The sequence below is a fragment of the Eupeodes corollae genome, chromosome 3 (assembly GCF_945859685.1).
Source record: "Eupeodes corollae chromosome 3, idEupCoro1.1, whole genome shotgun sequence".
Lineage (NCBI taxonomy): Eukaryota > Metazoa > Arthropoda > Insecta > Diptera > Syrphidae > Eupeodes > Eupeodes corollae.
The window spans coordinates 71,372,333-71,388,606 of record NC_079149.1 but is presented as its reverse complement, the minus strand read 5'-3'; the positions used below and the strand labels follow the sequence as shown (position 1 = coordinate 71,388,606).

General features: G+C 31.8%; 1 protein-coding gene across 8 annotated transcripts in view; it reads left to right on the top strand.

The window, feature by feature from the left end:
- Positions 1 to 13,713, top strand: part of LOC129952414 (uncharacterized) — a 54,968-nt gene extending 41,255 nt beyond the window's left edge. For 5 of the 8 annotated variants that reach the window (XM_056064982.1, XM_056064983.1, XM_056064980.1 and 2 more), the window contains 7 exons: positions 5,459 to 5,715; positions 5,780 to 6,168; positions 6,234 to 6,368; positions 6,699 to 6,925; positions 9,005 to 9,230; positions 9,438 to 11,573; positions 11,699 to 13,713. In XM_056064982.1, coding sequence (XP_055920957.1) covers positions 5,459 to 5,715; positions 5,780 to 6,168; positions 6,234 to 6,368; positions 6,699 to 6,925; positions 9,005 to 9,230; positions 9,438 to 11,573; positions 11,699 to 12,215 — 3,887 coding nt within the window. In that variant the 3' untranslated portion in view covers positions 12,216 to 13,713. The remainder of the gene's footprint in view (positions 1 to 5,458; positions 5,716 to 5,779; positions 6,169 to 6,233; positions 6,369 to 6,698; positions 6,926 to 9,004; positions 9,231 to 9,437; positions 11,574 to 11,698) is intronic. The other 3 variants (XM_056064979.1, XM_056064978.1, XM_056064984.1) reach the window with 3 other exon arrangements.
- The last annotated feature ends 2,561 nt before the right edge of the window (positions 13,714 to 16,274 follow it).

Sequence of the window (16,274 nt, the reverse complement as noted above, 5' to 3'; positions counted from 1 at the left end):
TTGAGGATTCGCCTGGTTTGATCAATGCACTGAGGATCTTCTTGATGTTGGAACGCTGTTCATCAAGTTGCGAACCCACTGTTGTAGTTTTATTTACTGGAACAACGCTTCCCACATTGTGGAATGTTTTGGCGCAAATTTTCCTAGCTCTTTTGCATATCTCCCAAATCCTTGTGATTGAACGGAGTTACCGGAAAGTCTTGAAAATTTTCCCTCAATTTTTTATATTGCCACGCAGTTCCCCCAAAGTTTCCTTTTTTAACTTTCCATAGGAAGTTACTGTAATGGGTCCGATTTGTCAAATTGAAAATTTTGACATTTCTCGACGTTTCAAGGTCCATAGCTCAAGAACCAGAAGAGATATCGATTTCAAATAAACTTTGTTATACAGATAATAAGGCAGAAATGGCCCTCAAGAAAATTGCGTGGGTGGTTTTTTTTTATCATAGCAGTTTGAAAAAAAGTTGAAAATTTTGGTTAACCCTAAATATCTTACGAACCACAAACCCTAGAGACTTGAATTAAATTGTATATAATATATTGTAACGTGATATCAAAGAAGTATATTTAAAAAAAAAGTCCATCCAACGGTTTTTTTTATAAATCAAAAAAACTGAAAAAAAAAATTAATATCATCATTGAATTTTAAAAGATATTATTGTACAAAAGTTTGCCTAAAAAATTCTGTTATTCAAAGGTTTGATTAAAAATAACTCAAAATATATAAATCATAGAAATGTAATTTTAGTTTCATTTGAAAGATATTTTATTTTAATACCTTTTTGATTTTCCTAGCTTTTCTATATCCAAAGATATTAGCATTTATGTCGAAAAAGTGCTCATTTTTAATGGTTGGACATTTCGAACTTCAATCTCAAATATCTCGGATCTCCCATGAGTTATCGACAAAATATTTTTGCAAATATATCCGGCATAACACAACCTTTAATTTGATACCAAATTCATTAGTGTACACTCCGGGCCGAAAATGAGCATACCCCTTTACGACTAAAATACGATTTCATCTCCAAAACAATTTTTTGCAACGGAGTATGATGTTTTTGACATCTGATAAAATTTTCAGAAAAATCAAAGTGACAGTTTTTTTATAAAAAATAAAAATCTACAAAAAACATTACTCAAAGTTGGTAAAAACCGAATATCGATTCAAATATCTTTTCAAAATCTTGAAATTTAGGCTTCAAACGTATTTTATCTTATAGGAAATATTGTTTTCAACATTCTGAAAAATGTTGAGAAAAATCGAATCGACAGTTTTTTTACAAAATATAAAAACCTAAAAAAAATTAATAAAAGTTGATAAAAATTGATTTTCGACTCAAATATCTTTTCAAAAATTTGAAATATTGGCTTCAAACTAATTTTATAATTAATTAGTTTTGAAAAAAATTGAATTGATAGTTGTTTTACAAAAAATAAAACTCTAAAATAAAAAACAATACTAAAACTTGGAAAAATTTACTTTCGACTCAAATAGATTTTCAAAAATTTAAAATATTGGCTTCAAACTTATTTTATTTCACAGAAAATATTGTTTTCGATATTCAGTAATTTTTGTATAAAAATCCAATAGTCCGTTTTTTCCTACAAAATAAAATCTACAAAAAATAGTACGCAAATTTGGTAAAAATTGAACCGAGTGCATATAGACAAACTTTTAAGCAAGAAAAATCGACAGACGGGATGGGAAGATGTGTTGGTCGCATCCCAGCCTCTTTTTTGTTTTTTTTTTTCTCTTCCATATTCTGTAAATAAAAAACAAAAAGAAATAATTCTTATTTTGTAAGAAAATTGTATAAATAATATTACTTACCACTACCAAATTTATTTCAAAATGAAATATTTGTTTTGACAGCAGCCATAAGCTGTTTTGTTTCGTTCAACTTTGAATTCCTACTAGTTTTCTAGAGGTTTTTTTATAAAACTTGTAATTTACGAAAACTTATAGTTTACCAAAAATGTATGGCAAAATTTGAGTTTTCGATGTAGGTTTTCGGCGAAAACCGATAATTTCTCGAAAACCGGGTTTTGAACTTGGTGTGAAAAGCCTATTACACAGACACAGTGTGCAATAAGAAAACCTGCAGGCTCTGACCCATATGATTCCGTATAAATACATTTTTTTTAAATATCTCACATGTTAGTTTATATACTCAGTGTGAAAATAAGAAAACTTGCGCATCTCGTCTCTATTTTCGGAGGCATTTTTGTAGATGAAAACTCACATATAGAGGTACGGGTACGGTGCATAATAAAAAACCTGCACGTTCTAGCCGGTGCCGTGACATAAGGGCAAGTGACATATGACCAAATTTTAGAATTTGGCCTTATGAGACTTTTCGAAAGCGTCATAAAGCCAAAATTCAACGGTTGGGTTATGTCGCTTTCCAAAGTGACTTTAGTCCAATTTGCTCAAACGTCACTTTCAAACTTTATCTTCATCACCTGAAAAGATTGGAAATGTACATTAAGGCATATGCATTATTCTTGTACATATTTCCAAAGCTAAAGATTCAAAGAGGACACTAATAGCTTTAAATATTTTTATATTGAATTTTTGTAATGAAAGCAAATAACGTCAACAAGTTTGTTTCTTAAAAATGGAATGTCAATCTTATAATGAGAATTATGAGCTAAAGATTTAAACTCCATTGGAGCCTTCAGGAAAAAATTGTAACATTACATTTAACATAACATTTTTGAGATTACATGGTTATCGTGAAAGAAATGCACTATAAGAAGCTGCTTAAATCCACATGATGGCACAACACTAAAAGTGCCATCTAAAAGTTAATGTCTTGGGGATTCGTTTATTAACTTCCCATAGGAAGTTATTATAACGGGTCTGATTTGTCAAATTGAAAATTTTAACATTTCTCGACGTTTCAAGGTCCCTAGAAATAAAAGATTTTTAGAAAGATGTCTGTGCGTGTGTGTGTACGTACTTTCGTAAGTTCGTGACGTTTTTTTCGTTGTCCATAGCTCAAGAACCAGAAGAGATATCGGCTTCAAATAAATTTTTTTATACAAATAATAAGGCAGAAAGATGCAGAAAGGGCTCTCAAGAAAATTACGTGGGTGTTTTTTTTTTATAAAAAAAATCTAAAAAAACATTACAAAAAGTTGGTAAAAATTGAATATCGATTCATATATCTTTTCGAAAACTTGAAATTAAGGCTTCAAACTTATTTTACCTAATAAGAAATATTGTTTTCAACATTTTGAAAAATGGTGAGAAAAATCGAATTGATAGTTTTTTTTACAAAATATAAAAACCTAAAAAAAATTAATAAAAGTTGGTAAAAATTGATTTTCGACTCAAATATCTTTTCAAAACTTTGGGATTTTGTCTTTAATTTACTTTGATCTTTCAAAAAATATTGTTGTCAACATTCAGTATAATTTTGAAAAAAATTGAATTAACAGTATTTTTGTACAAAAAATTAAAAACCGAAAATAAAAATTAACAAAAATTGGTAAAAAATGATTTTCAACTCAAATATCTTTTTAAAAACTTGAGATAATAGCTTCTTACTAATTTTTACTTATAAGAAATATTGTTTTCAACATTAGGAATAATTTTGAGAAAAATCGAATTGACAGTTTTTTTACAAAAAATAAAAACCTAAAAAAATGTATCAAAGTTGGTAAAAATTGATTTTAGACTCAAATATCTTTTCAAAAATGGTAGATATTGGTTTCAAACTAATTTTATTTTAAAAGAAATATTGTTTTCAACATTTGATAAAATGTTCAAAGAAATCGAATTGAAAGTTTTTTTTACAAAAAATAAAACTCTAAAAAAAAACAATACCAAAACTTAGTAAAAATTTACTTTCTACTCAAATAATTTTTCAAAAATTAAAAATATTGGCTTAAAACTTATTTTAGTTAAATGTATCTTCAAAGATTGTGGTCGGGTAAAAGGGTTCATCTGCGTATCGAGTCATGACGAAACTGTTGATTACGGTTTCTGTTTTGAACAAGTCCAAAACATCTTTAAGGGTAGTGAGAGTTTTAGGAAACGATATGTTTCGAATTCGCATGAGCTGCCGTCTTACTTTTCCGAAATTGAATCTAATAAAAAACTTGCCACTCTTATGCTACAATGAACTAAATGAGAAGCTTACCTTGAACATACTTCATTAAAGACTTCGCGTATGCTGCTTCTTTTTTGTGAACCATTTCCACATTTTTTTTTTTTATTTCATTTATAGTTTCCATTTTATTTTTTAAACTTTCATTGTCTGTATGATTATGAGCGGCACTTGATTTCGGAATCCGAACTAAGTTTTCATTGTGTAGATCGATTACGGCACTTGCGCTACACGCTTTATCATTGTATACATGTCTTTTGGATAATTTAAATCCTCTAAATTTATATAATTGTTTAATATCAGGTTACAACACTTGGCTTAAGCCTTTTCCAAACTCATAATTATAGATCAAATTACTTCGAAAATCCATTTTACGACTTTTTCGTACAAGGCAAGAAGAACACAAACGAGAAGCTTGGAACTTTCCTGATTACATTTGCTTACCATCTGCTGTTACTCTTATCATAATTGTAACGGTGGCCTCATGACATTTTCTGAAAGCGACATAAGGCCAACCGCTGAAATTCGGCCTTATGACACTTTCGAAAAGTGTCAAAAGGCCAAATTTCAAAATTTAGTCTTATGACACTAGCCCTTATGTCACGGCACTGTTCTAGCCTATACGATTCTATATGAATAAGTATTTTGCTTTGTCATACTCTCTGTGTTAATTTGCGAATCGGTGTGCAGAAAATAAATCTTGCACATATGAGGTGGCACGGAACTTTTTTGTGTTGAGATTTTTCATTTTTTCTCTTGTACTAACAGAGTGAAATATTTGGAAATTAGTTAGGTAGGATTTTTAGTTCTGCGATATTTTGAGTTAAATTTTTATTGAATGCAACAATGAAAGTGATGTTAGATAGTGCAAAAGAGATAACTTAGGACAGTTGCGATGAATGTTTTTTTTGAGATTGTTTTAAGAATGTTTGTAGTTTAAAAAAATGGAAAATATTAGTAGTAAATATTTGTTTGCGCAAGATCAGATGACATTTTCTTTCTCCTGCTAACGCGCCCCAGAATTGTAAACCCTGTGCATTTGTACACCTCGCACATATGCTTTGTCTGGCCCTGATTACCTGTACGTGTACTTAAATCAACTATATAAATTTACCAATTCCTTTGTAGTTTTCTGATGTTGTTTGTATGCAAACACATACTATTTTAATTATATTATAATATTACTTACTTACTTATTACCTTCATAGTATGACACTTTTAAACTTTTAAATATCAAGTACTTTCTGGTAAATTATTCAAAAAAATTTGTATTTGTACATTCATAACATACATATTTACAAACAAATTTTTTTAAATAAATTCATTTTTTATTTTTAAAGATTATACAATTGAACAGAACGAGGAGCCAATCAGCCTCGAGCTGATTCCATGTCCGACTTGCAGTCGCACATTTATACAACAAACTCTCGAAAAACATGTCAAAATTTGTGAGAAAATGACGATAAGAAAGCGAAAAATCTTCGATTCTTCACGTCAACGAAGAGAGGGTACCGAACTGGCGGCATATCCTTTGCCAAAAAACTACGGTCTACCAGCAGTTAAAAACGAAAGGGGAATATCGCCCAAACCAATTCAGGTAGTGTTCTTAATATGCACATTTATTAAAACCCTATTGAATTTAATATATTCTTTCTTAACAGGCGGCTCCACCAATTCTCTCCCCTAAGAAGCCACCCGAAGAACCCAGCAAAACTTCTACAAACCTTAAATGTGTCACTCCAATAACCTCAAAAAAGCCTTTAAGTCCTTCGAAAGCCACAAATAACTTACTGGTAACTTCGAGTAATTTGAGTGCTGCTCCAAAAGAGCGTTCTAGACCTGCTATGATTACAAAAAGAATACAGCCACCACCTGCTGAGCAGTGTCCTTATTGTGAACGTTGTTTTGGTATTAAAGCGTACGACCGACACGTTGAGTGGTGCAAAGAAAAGGCATTACTAGCATCAATTAAAAACAATAGTTCCAACTCCCAGGTAGCAGCGAAGGAGCGACTGGAAGCAAGGATCAAATACAAGGCACCTTGTCTTAAGTAACTTAAAAAATACTTTGATTCAAAAATGAAATGTAACACTTTTATTTCTTATGTCAATTTAGAACAAAACGAGCTGTGAACAGAGATAAATACTCATATCAAAATGATGAACATTTTGACATGCAGAGTTCCATGAATGAAAATCACCAAACAGCACTTATGACTTCTTCAATGACGTCGTCGTGTATGAGTGATATGTAAGATATTAAACACAGCCATAGAAAATTTAAAGCCAAATCTATTAACGTCAGGATCTAATAATCAAAGCTATCTTCCGGAATTGATTCCAATTCTAATTTAGGACTTACTTACTCAAACATTGTCTTGTAAATTAGGATGCATTAAGAACATTGAATATTGATTTAATACAAGTCAATATTTGAATGTTATATATGCATATTTTGATTTTTATAAATATTAAAAGCGTCCGGCCAGAGCTTGAATTTGTTAATAGATTTGGCTATCAACACAACAAAAAAACTGTCAGGATAACTTTTCAACTTCTTGTTTTCAATTTATTAAATAAGCCTAATTGCTCCGAAGAATCTTAATCCACATACGATAAAAAAGAAGATGCCTTTAAAAGATTCAAAAAATTTAACAAAATTTCCTAAAGAAGATAGAGTCAAAGCTGTAAAAATCATTTCTACAGATAGTTATCTAAGAAATGATGTTAAATTGCAGCAGTTATCAAAGAAGGATTTCCAACGTGATCTTTCGATAGACCCAACTATGTTACATGTTTATAAGCAAGGTATCTAAAATTTTAATTATTATACATAATATTGATCTCGCCTTACAAGTTAATGCTCTTATGAAAAAAATGTACCCGTGTTGGAATATTGTAAACTACAAATTATAAAATCAAGTTGTTTTTAATTCTGGAGTGATTAGTTTCTTTTTGTATTTTATTTGTTTTATTTGTTGCTTTACCTGTGTGAGTGCATTTGTAATATTTAAAGGACATAAGAAACACTTATATTTGAAAGTAATAGTATATAAGGACCGCGATTGATTGTTTGTACAATTACATTGTTTGAATACACTAAGATTTAGAACACTTTCCACATAGTAAATTTATCGATATTTGTACGTTAGCACGTTTTCGTGCTTCTTACATGCAGGACATTTTGTTTTCGATATCCCAAGTTTCATATCTCAAAAACTTGGTTATACACATTTTGTCTTTTTACTTGGGTACGTATTTATTTATTTACTTAAGAGTTGAGAAGCCTTTAATTTTGGGAGACTTGAACACATTTCTTCAATTATTTTTCAAAAATAGTAGTATCAATACATTACCTTTTTTCACTTTTTTTGTGCTATACTTAGTCTTTTTTAAGTATTTCATAAGTAATTTTTAACTAAATGTTTTATAAATGTTTTCTCAAAATTTCTTTTCAAATCTGGCTGGTATAAAATGATAATAAGCATTGATTCATTAAAATAGTTTATAAAGTCAGGGGTGGAATCGGCTAAGGTGATTGTTGATAAATGACAATCAAAATGATCGAATTTGATCTACATAAGGTGCTAGTCAAATTGATACCTAAAAAGCTATCACAAAAAAATGTGATAGTCGTTTTCAAACAAATTTGTTTATTCCGAATAGAGCTACCAGACGCTTACATAAACGACTAGAAAATTTTCTTAGTTCACTTTGTTTCTTTTAAAAAAGACATTCCTCTGACCGCCAAAGCTTACGACATTCGAAAAAAAGCAAGAAAAGTAAGAATTTTATTCAAAATCAGCCAATTTGAAACCTTTATTAAGATACTTTATAAGAATCAATTTAAAATTTCACCAAGGTAACAACGAATTTTCACAATTTGAATCTGAAATTGTTCAATTGAATTGAATTGAGTTGAATCATCTTACACAGACGGAATGAAAATGATAGTCAATTTGACTATCAAAAAATTGATAGTCAACAATCACCTTAGCCGATTCCACCCCAGACCACTCTAGATCTATGAAGCTTCAAAAAAACTTAATTTTTTAGTATTGCAAATTTAATATCATAGAGAAATTATTCTGTGAACGGTCCCCACAGCTACAGCCGCAGTCGAATACCTTTTCCATGTCCAATCTGCACATTTGTGACGGTTTGAATATTTCACGTACCTACAAGGTAAAGCTTAAGGAAGTTCACCTCGGTCGTAACCTCGAATGGATTTAGTCAATCTCGTAGGAATCACTTTATGTGAATTTATACAAAAAATTACAAATCACTGTGGAAACTAAAATGACATTTTTCTATCAATTCATTATTCCACAGATCAAGAATTGATCCCTTCCTGTGCCATAAGACAAAATCACAAAAATTTAATAATTTCATAAGATTTTAAATATGGGAACATGTGTTCGACAGTTGCCCTAACTTTTATTTTGACTCCAAAAACACACTTGGAACTTGGATTTTGTTTACATTGAGTTATCACTGCCTAAAAACATAATTTTTCCTATGAAGCTAAACTTTTAAAGCCTCATTCTTTTCTAAAGCCCAACATAACTTGTGGATTGTAGAACAACCATCACGTTATGCATTCTATTGAGAGCATGGTAACATGTTAATTATAGGAAAGCATAAGTATGTGTACCATTTTATGTAGAAAGTACATAATTTAAATAGATAGTCTTGTTGTTTTTATTTTTGTTTGTGAAATATTTTTATCAGTCTTAAGTACTATATTTTTTTCCTTAACCATTAGAGAAAAATCGAAGTCAATTAATATAAAGTAATGGCACTTTTAGATTAGTTGAAAAATTATTTTTAATAATATAATTATCACGAAATATTTCGAAACAAACATTCATTTTCATTTTAATTCAGCATCAAATAAAGATCTAAAATCACCGATGACAAAAATAAAAGGCAAAGACAATGGAAGCTCAATTATTGCTCAAAGAGAAAATCTATCAAAATCCAAAATGTCTAGCTCAAATGGACGAGATATAATAAAGGAGTCTGTTGAAGTCGTATCTTTCGATTCTTCAAGCAATCGTTCGGTATACCAAGTTCCGGGACGTTTGCCTAAAAATCAATCATTCATTGTCAGGTTTGTATTCCGGAAATAATAAAATAAAGTAAAATACGTTAGCAAACAAGAAAACTACACTTATTCTTCAAGGCTTATTTAATTTTCCATTATTTTCATAAAAAATAATAAGTTTTGAAATGCAATTGTTATCTCCTGACAGTGACTTTGATATGTTTTACTTATCATACTTATGAAATAATTATTATAAAAAATATTAAATTTCAGCGCCGTATCTGATGATTACGATCCGTTTATTTCGGCTAAACGACAACTAGAAGAGCTTTGTTCTCCATCATCGCCAGGAGAAGGAAGGCTTTCTCCATCTTGTTCAGTAGCTTCATGCAAAACACCTCCTACGCTACAATTTTCGCGCTCATCAAGTAAAATGACGACATCTTTTACTTCTCGTGGGTCACTCACAAACCCGCGGAGCCTTGCAACAACTCCAAAATCTAATTTTCACAGGACATCGTCTCTTCGCGCACCACGACGATCACCTCTTCCAATGTCTTCTAGACCTATTTTTTTTCCGTCATCTCAAAAACAGCGACCAACAATTCAACGCGGCCTTTCGGATGAAGGACCTATTTCATCCAATTTCCTTAAACCTGAGGAATATGACGAAATGCCAGTCCGCGCCGTTTGTGTTAATGACTTCGCCATATCCAACACGCCTAGAGTTATTCGTCGTGATTCTAGCGCTGCTTGCAACCGTAAAACTCTTCGACTTAATTTACTTGATGGGACGCAGAGTAGAAAAAATGGTTCACCTACATTATCAAATAATAATCTTTTGAAAACAGACTCCCTAGCAGTATTTTTAAAATATGAAAACGAAGCTAAGGGTGTTATAAATTCCGTAGCCAATACTAAGGAACTTAAAGACAAAAACAATGCTCTAAGCAAACAGAACTCTGCAAAAAATATAAACTCAACGGACGATTTAGCATTAGTTAACCTTCATTCTGACATTTCGCAACAGACCGATAATTTGAGCAAAAGCAAAGGAAATCTTAGTACCTTAAAGTTAGAGCCCCTTGTTAGACCCCAAACTCTCAACACAAAAAAAACGTCTCGGTCTGTTTTAAGCTCTACCTTTGATAAAGTTGCTGATAGTGATTATATTGATCCAAAGCTAATCAATATTTGCGACAATCTCCCAATGGAACTCGGCAATGATTTGGAATCTAACTCGTCTTCGCCGCCATCGTTTTCTAGTGTTGATCGTAATAATTGTGATCCTAAGAAACTAGATCTCTATGAGAACACTGATCAGTTTTCACGTTCTTCTAACTCTAGTCTAAATCAACTTAAAACCAAAAAAGATCTGCTACCGCAAATGGCACCGATCATTAAAAGTTGTACGAATAGTAATCGTAGTTCAAGTGGGGATAATCGTAATCAGTTAAAGCGTAAAATTCGTTTAGGTCGAAATCAATTCCTTTACGATGCTTCACCAGAAGCTCTTGACAACGATGCAGATGATGAGGCCAATAATCGATCTTCTTGCGACCACGACACAAAAAAACCTCTAGAACAAAAATCTGTATATACTTCATTAACACACGCCACCGTAGACACAGCATCAAACATCCCACCATTCTCACCGTCAACATTTAATGAATTTGATTTTGAAGAATTTCTTTCGACTTTCGACAACGATCGCGAACAATTTCCATCATTGTTCAAAGATTGTCGTGAATTTTTAATGAATCGCTCGACACTTAATAAACGTACTAACGTCGATAATATAATGTCATCTTCCAGATCGACCAAAGAAACAACAGAAAATTCTTCACAAAAATATCAACAAGAAGTGGAACTTAATCTCGACAGTGATGAGAATAAGAACCGGGGTGAGATTTTTATAAGTATTGAAACTGATCAAAATGAAAATGATCCACATCCGAAAAATGATCCCATAGTTGCTGCTAATCCGAGTGCTCAGATCGAAGAGGTAAAAATTGATGATAACAAATTTCAAAAAATCGAAGACGGCGAAACTGAAGGTGATGCTCCTAATCGTGTTGTTGACGAAGAGAGTGATAGCCAACTGAGAATGAGACGCATAAGTTTGCTAAACGATTTTCCAAATGTTAAACTGAACAATGCAAAAAATCTGATTCAGCAGATGCACGAGGACTTCCAAGGCTTACATGCGTCTGCAGCAGCTGATGGTGAAGAAGATTTTAATTGTGGTAATTTACATCAGATTACTGGAAGATCACTCCATCCTGCTGATTCGGATGAAATCAGTAGTATTGAGTATTATCCAGTGCATAGAGGTGGTAAGGGACAGTCTGGGGGACGGAATTGTGGTGTAATTAAATCCAAGCAAAGCGCTGATTCAGCTTATGGAAGGTGAGTGCAATGCCCATTTTTGATTTATCCTTGCGGCATTATATTTTTTGCGAATATTTTACTGACCGTAATGTTGTTATCTTGAATTTAATGATTTATCTATTTTTTACTTTAATAACTTGTAGCCTTTCACGCCAAAGTCCTACTAGAGAAATAAATTCAAATTATCACAGCAATGCTTCATACCGTGCTACTCCAATTTCAGCACCTCAAGATTTACCAAAAACAGGGCAGTCTACGTTCCAATATCCAACAATTAAACCTCATAAATATAAAAATAATCCTGATGTTCAAAATTATCGATGTCGGAACTTTAGTGCTGATAGTTCAAGTAGTGGTTCCGAAAATTCCTTATCCCCTGTTAATGGGAGCAAACATGTAAGCAGTGTAAAAGAGCAGCAGTCACAAGTGCAAGAATTCAATCTCGGTTTTCAGCGCAATCCTTTATCTACGTCGACCCTTGAAAAGAAGCACAAAAGCACTAAAAGTACAGGTTCCATCAGCAACAGCAGCAGTACCAACAATTTACCTACTCCTAACGTTAAAACCTCAAAATTTTGTCATGAATGTGGAAGTAAATTTTTACTGGACCAAGCAAAGTTCTGCATGGATTGTGGGGTCAGAAGAATAGTTATGAAATGATTATATTTTTACCAAAATTTAATAGAATTGTACGCTAACTGATTTTTGTATGTAGAACATGCAAATTTTGTGTAGAACATAAAAACATAGAACTGATAAAACCTATTTTTTTTAAGCAGCAAAATAATGTTGTACTAATTATGCACCATATTCAGCCCAGTCAATAAAATAATAAACATTGGGCAGGTTCAGACAACATAAGGGACTTCATTTGCAGTCAACTTTATTCTTTGAACGTAAATTTTGACCAATGCAACTAGTTAGTTTTTAAAATGTTATGAGTTTTAAATTCAGAACTTTACTTCACAAAACCTCTACTTTAAGTTCATAGTACAAAAACTAACAAAAGCATTATTGTCTAAACAAAATTCAATACGCAAGCTGCATGTCCATTGCGATTTGATTTTGTATTGAAAAGTATAATTATTCATTTGTTTTACAAATTGACAAGGAACCTTTTCACCTGAAACATTAAGTGAAACTGTGCAGGAACTAAATAAATTGTAGCGTAACAAAGTTCAGCTTTTAGTTGAATGAAAAAACATTATTAACAATCATTTTGACAGAAGTAGACTTGACATGATAGTAAGGGAAGTTTTCTTTACTACTTTTCCAGGGAACTTTCCAATGAAGTTGCTTTAAATGGAAGGCAAATTTTTGGCAGCTGGCCAATCAGATACTAGAAACTTGCCTTACTTTCAAGTCCCTTCTGTCGCCCGAACCTGCCCACTGATTTTAAAACTAGATTTATGTGGATCATATTTTAGAATAATTTTTTTAAACAGAATGTTTCAAAGGATTGTACATATCAGAAATCCTTGTTAAAAGAAAAAAATATAACTGGTATTAAAAATGGTCTAATTTAATACTTTATTAGTACAAACATTTCAGATTAAAAACCAAATATTAACTGTAACTGGGCTAAGCTTTTAATAACCTATGTAAGTTATAACAACATTTGTTTTAACAAGACTGAGCTTAGTTTTTACTAATACAACATAATTAAAACCCTTAAATGGAATAAGAAGTTTTAATTTTATTATAATTTATCTTTATTTATCCTCCAAATATTGTTTTTTTTTATACCATACAGACGCCACGCTAGAATCAGAATTCATTATGCTGTGAGCAAAAAGGAAAAAGAACAGAAGTGCTATTTTTGGATGCAATTCAATATTTCAATTTTGTAACAATATAATACATAATATAGGATAACACTTCACAAATAATAAAGAATATACCTACTAGATTTTAACTTCAAATCATAATATATTTGTATATTTTTACATATATAATTGTAAGCATTTCACCAAAAAGTTAAAACATGCATGCATATTTTTGTATAAGTGCAATAATTTAAAAAATAAAACGTATAGGCACAAAATAGTTTTTTTGCACAATATAAGAAACAAATTGTTATTTTTATTCCTTAAAGAACGTCATAAAATTGCTTCGTACACACCTTGCTAATAAAGAAAGTAGGTATGCCTCTTCCCAATTTATATGTTTTTAATATTAGACCTTATGTGAACGTTTTCGAAAAAATTAGACTTGTTTCTGCTTGGCTCGAATCATTTATATTGTTTTTGTCATTTTTACCTATCTGCTCCCCGAATGACTTTTAAAGATTTCGGGAGGAAATAAATTAATTTTAGAATTATAAGGAAATGATCGACAAATTACTATTAAGGTTGACACAAATATATAGAAATTTAGCATTTCTTTATAGAGAGAACTACTACAACAAATATTGGAATAAAGGTAAATGTAATTTTGTCTAAAAATGTTTCACCAAAAAAAGTATTCACATGAAAATCAACAGTTTCGTTTAAAATGCAGGTAATGTAATCAAATTCAATAATTGTTTTCAACGAAAATTAAAAATGTATCTTGTTGGGAGAAAGCCCAAAGCCCCGTGCTACTATTAAACTTGGAGAAGGTAATATTATGATATGAGGGTCTATGGCCCTAAGTGGAACGGAAACTTTTGAATTCTTTGACATAAATATGAACAAATGGACACTGTTTAAAGAATATGCGTCAATCCACAAAAAAACTTAATTTAACTTAACCATAACATTTTTCTTGCGACAATATAAAAAAAACTAAAAATACATCTTTTATTGTCAATAAATGGTTGCTTTATAATGTCGCTCAAGACACCATTACAATACCAGCGAATATGTGAAATTGAGATCTGCAAACCAAGGAACATAAATCAACAGATAGTGAAGGTCACCGAAACTTGGGAGAATATACTTCCTTGTCGATTCACAAGCTGTGATAATGGCTAGAGTTGGGGTGCAAAATATTAATCTTCCAATTTAAACACACTCAACTATTTCGTTTTGCTTTGATCCACAAGTGTACGCTTAATTTTGTACCTACTATGTATTTGAAAAGTGTTTGACTTTTTAATTATTATTCTTTTTTGTCAATTGTTATTACAGTTTAAAAAAAAAAATAAAAACATTGCATTCAAAGCAGCGAAACATTTTTTTCTGTTGGTGTACGCTCAGTTTTGAGAGTAAGTGAAAATATGGATATCATATCATTTGAAAACTAATAGACCCGAAATATGTTGTTTTAGTATGAATATGTTTGTTGGAATGTCATTATACAGTGCGGTTAGACGCACCATTTTTCTCTGAATGAATTGTAGTTTTTCAGTTTTTTTTTTTCATGAACTACCAAACAATGCATTTATAAGAAAGATTATTAAATTCTCTTGGGAAAAAACTAAATTCAAGATTAGTGAGACGAAATTAACTGTCCTTTTGATCTCTTTCTTCTCACCAGTGGTTAGACGCACCTTTTTAAAAGTCACGACTCTAAATGAAACCAAAAATTCTTCTTTTAAGAGATTAGTACAACTTATTTAAATAATCCAATGAAATCTTAGACCAGGCTTTGTTTGTTTTTTTTTTTTATAATTTACAGGCACTCAAGGGGTTATTAGTACCTTTTATATGTTTACATTTAAACACAGTGCGAGCATTAGGAAAATAGGAAGGGATTTAAAAGGAGATACCGGTGCACATTGGTCTTAACGTTCTGAACATCAAAATGGGAGGAAAAACAGAATTGGCTAAAGCATTCCACATTCTCGATGTGCGATTTAAGAAAGAATCTCTATACTTGACAGTACGCCCGAAATTGAGCTCAAGGGTACACTAATGGAATTCCTGAAAGTGCGGCTGAATCGTTTAAGGGGTGGAATGCAACTGGGTAGTTCAACAGAACATTGTTTGTAAAAATATCGATAAAACAACGAAAGGCATGAAACATTGCGGCGGTGTTCTAGCGATGTAAATGTTTCGATTATAGTTCTATCGCCTATCAGACATAATTATGAATATAAGAAAGAGAGTCGGAGACAAAACGGAGCCCTGGGGAACACCAGCATTTTTTTTATGAATTTCTGACTTGTAACCATCCAATACAACTTGTATTGAACGGTTAGATAGGTAATTTCTAATCAAACGAAGTAGAGATTCATCAATACCAAAAGCACGCATTTTCGATAAGAGAGCTTGGTGCCAAACTCTATCAAATGCTTTTGAAATATCAAGTGCAATAATCTTACTTTCTTCAAAACGATGTAAAGATTTGTTCCCCTGTTCGGTGAGATAGACCATAAGATCACCAGTGGACCTATTGCTACGAAAACCATATTGTCGGTCATTAAGAAGCTTCCGTTCTTAAAGATATTTCTTGAGCAGATAATTAATCAGCGTTTCCATGCCTTGGAAAGAAGGGATGTAAGTGCTATTGGACGATATTTAGAGGGAGAGGAGGATTCGCTTTTTTTAGGGACAGGCTGGACAAATGCTATTTTCCATCCACTCGGAGAAAAGAGACCTGTAGAGTAGGAAAGATGGAAAAGTTTACGCAGTGGTTTTGACAGCGATGAAGAACACCTCTTCAGAACAATTGGGGAGATACTATCCGGGCCAGAGGTTTTATGTATGTCAAGGTCTTTCAGTACTCTTTCAGCTGTACGAGTGCGAAAGAACATTCGACACGACACATGACACTTTTCGGTAGCGTCGAATTAAC